Source organism: Etheostoma cragini, chromosome 14 (assembly GCF_013103735.1).
Source record: "Etheostoma cragini isolate CJK2018 chromosome 14, CSU_Ecrag_1.0, whole genome shotgun sequence".
Taxonomy (NCBI): Eukaryota; Metazoa; Chordata; class Actinopteri; order Perciformes; family Percidae; genus Etheostoma; species Etheostoma cragini.
The window spans coordinates 4,639,947-4,643,051 of NC_048420.1; the positions used below are offsets into that span (position 1 = coordinate 4,639,947).

The 3,105-nt window shown below is 37.9% G+C and overlaps 1 protein-coding gene across 2 annotated transcripts in view; it reads left to right on the forward strand.

Annotated features, from left to right (window-relative positions):
- Positions 1 to 3,105, forward strand: part of thsd7aa (thrombospondin, type I, domain containing 7Aa) — a 181,804-nt gene that overhangs the window by 155,432 nt on the left and 23,267 nt on the right. For both annotated transcript variants that reach the window (XM_034891400.1, XM_034891399.1), the window contains exon 21: positions 2,765 to 2,910. In XM_034891400.1, the coding sequence (XP_034747291.1) occupies positions 2,765 to 2,910 (146 nt within the window). The remainder of the gene's footprint in view (positions 1 to 2,764; positions 2,911 to 3,105) is intronic.

A 3,105-nucleotide genomic window follows, 5' to 3' on the forward strand; every position in this document is an offset into this window, starting at 1 on the left:
GTTTGAAATGTTAATAAAACCAGTGATTTTCTTGCTGCTGTTGAGGCACTGCTATTATTTCGAACACAACTGTACATAAGATTGAAGTCATCTTGCAACTTTCATTTTTCTTTGACTTTTATCTTCAGCTCTTCAACCGTTTCTGGTTTCCCATCCAGTGACACTTTGCGTATGTCCCCTTCATTAAGGATTAGTCTGAGTTTATAGCTTCCCATGGTCCTAGACCTAGAATATATATATCTCATGTGTAGGCTAATATATATATATCTATATCTATATATATATATATATATATATACCTATATATATATTAGTCTACTTTATCTCACCTCACAAATACTGAGGCCAACTGCCAAAGCAGCTGTGAAGATCCCTCAAGGCAGTTGCCACGAGCACTTCTGTAAAGGACAAATGATGTCTTAGTCAAAGGAAAGTTCCACTTAAAGTGATGTGTTTTGCAGGGTAAAGACATATGTGCATACTTTACAAGCATTATAGGAGAATACTTGTTTTCCAACATAAATATAAATCTGTGTAGATATGAAAATTTGAAGATTCAGATTGAGTCACGAAAACTATTTGAAAAATGAAGAGTATAAACAATCCTGACTTAAGTATAATTACAGTAATGTTAGCAATGCAACTCACGTGTGTTCTATCAATAGCAGGTGTTATCTTGTAAAAATATGGAACGACTTCAGTTTAATTTGACTTTGAATAAAAGTTGAGCATTGTTCCACCTACTGTGCTGGCTGGATGGAACACGGGCGGGATAAAAGAAACACATCAATTTACAGTTTGTTAATGTTTTTATTGTTTTTATTTAAAATGTTTGACAGGGTCCTTCTTAATATTCAACTGCAAAAATAAATGTCCTTTTTTTGCCAACTGTCATCAAGTATTATCCAAGTTTTTGAGAACAGAAACTAGCAGTAATCTAACTTATGTTCTTCTAATGTTCCAGTCAACAGTGAAAGTTCACTTCATACATGAACTAGTTCAAAGTTCAATTAATACATTTTTAAATTAACTAGTTAGTTCATACTTCAAAATTTTGAACTACATTCACAGTACCAAATATTAATTAATTCATAGTTTTTCTCATTTGTTGCTGCAAGATTTCTTTCTTCATCTTTTTTTTTATTATTGCCACTGCCCATACAGAACCACAGACAGACATTATTTTAAGTTTTAACACTGAAACTATACGTAAGATTTCATATTTATAATTTTGATTAGCTTGCACACACCTTGAAAAGCTATCTGGGTGCTTCAGTTCAATGTACCGTTTCAGGCTTGCTGTGGATGTAACTGAAGTACTTATTTTCATTTTGAAACCTGGAGGGCAACGTTTGCACAGAAATTATTATTTTTTTCATCCTCACCAACCTTATCTTAAAACTTGTTTAAATGATCATACGAAGCCTCCATGCTGCTTTTTGTTTTGATGACTCATGCGCCAGTGCGACGCGGTAGCTGGTGTTGCCAGATAGGGTGTTTTTTCCGCTACATATTAAGGCCTCTTTGCGGTGTGTTTTAGCCAGGTCTTCGCCTGGAAGGTGCTATGGAAAACCTGGCACCCTATTGAACGAATTTAAACTGAGAGAGGGGGCCATTCACCAGAATGAACGCAGTACCGTTTATCAGACAGTTATACAGTAGCCTAAGTCAGGAACTACCGTTTAAAGAACGCGTTCAGGCACAACACTGCCAACTAATGTGGCTGAAAACTGTGTGTAGCTTACAAATTGCCTTGTTTTGTGTTTCCTCTACACAATTGATTTAGCAAATGTCATTGATATATTAATTTGTAACTCGGAATTTCTGTGTTAATACCCAACATTCAACCAAAATACATCCACTGTGTCAACTCCATGAAAATTAAAAATTACTGTAGCTACATTTAAAATGTGAGCGTTTTCACCGTTAATATAGATTTTCAGGTGAAGCCAGGGATGGTGGTGCAAGCCATTAGTTACGTGTGAAGCAAATAATATTAACTATGTTACAAAAAGTTTTACAGGGAATAACAAAAAAGAAAGATTTATTAGTGGGAAGAGTAACTTTTTGCAACAGTGACATTGGACCCCCTGGACAGCAGGCTATAAAACAAGAAGAAACACAAAGACTATGGCTGCACAATGAATCACAATTTCCTCAAAATTGCAAAACGAACATTGTAATATCAAGAGACAGATGTGTTGCATGTTCTGGCAATTTTTCAGTAAATGAACTGTCAACAATCCAGAGTTCATTTGGATTAATTAACATTCCTCAATTACAGAAGTGGTGATGTGTATCTACAAGTTCAACTGATATAGTGCCTTTACATTTGCCTTATCTTTGCAATTTTTCCATGTTGTGATTATGTTTGTATGTATGCAAGAATATTATGCTGAATTCACCATGCGAACTAGAGTGATTTGACTCGTTTTCATTTGACTCGTTTTCACTTGGCCTTTATTTATCCATGCTGGCTGTCATTTGAATCACAGCTTTGATTTAAGAATTTACTGTAGCTCCAGTGGTAGGCGCCTGGGTAGCTCACCTGGTAGAGTGCGCCGGCCCCTAGACAGAGGCTCAGTCCTTGATGCAGCGTCTAAGCTGTCCTGTCACAAATAAAGGCCTAAAATGCCCAAAACAGACAATATAGTATTCCAACTTCCACATTCACACTGCGCCGACCCGACTGTCCTCATCTCAGGCAATGTCCTTATAAATACATAATTCATTTTTCTTCTTGTTTTTATCTGCTGTTCTGCAGGCAAGCTGTGGCGGAGGCGGACAGTGATCCAGGCTCCCCAGGGTGACGGGAGGCCCTGTCCGTCCCAGAGGGAGCAGTGGAAGCCCTGCCTGGTGAAGCCCTGCTACAGCTGGAGATACAGCGCCTGGTCTGACTGCAAGTCTGAGGTCAGTTGGCCTCCATCTCTCTTTCTGTTGGAAAACTCCATCATGCTTGGCCAATATTGTCTGAGCAGCTTCACTACACTATTGGGACAGTTGTACTTTTCCTTCATCGGCATCAGTATTTAACCTGTTTAGCGTTCAATGTACCACTGGTGGTTCGAAATTGGGATCATGCATCATTTCTCGGTTTTGATCGCG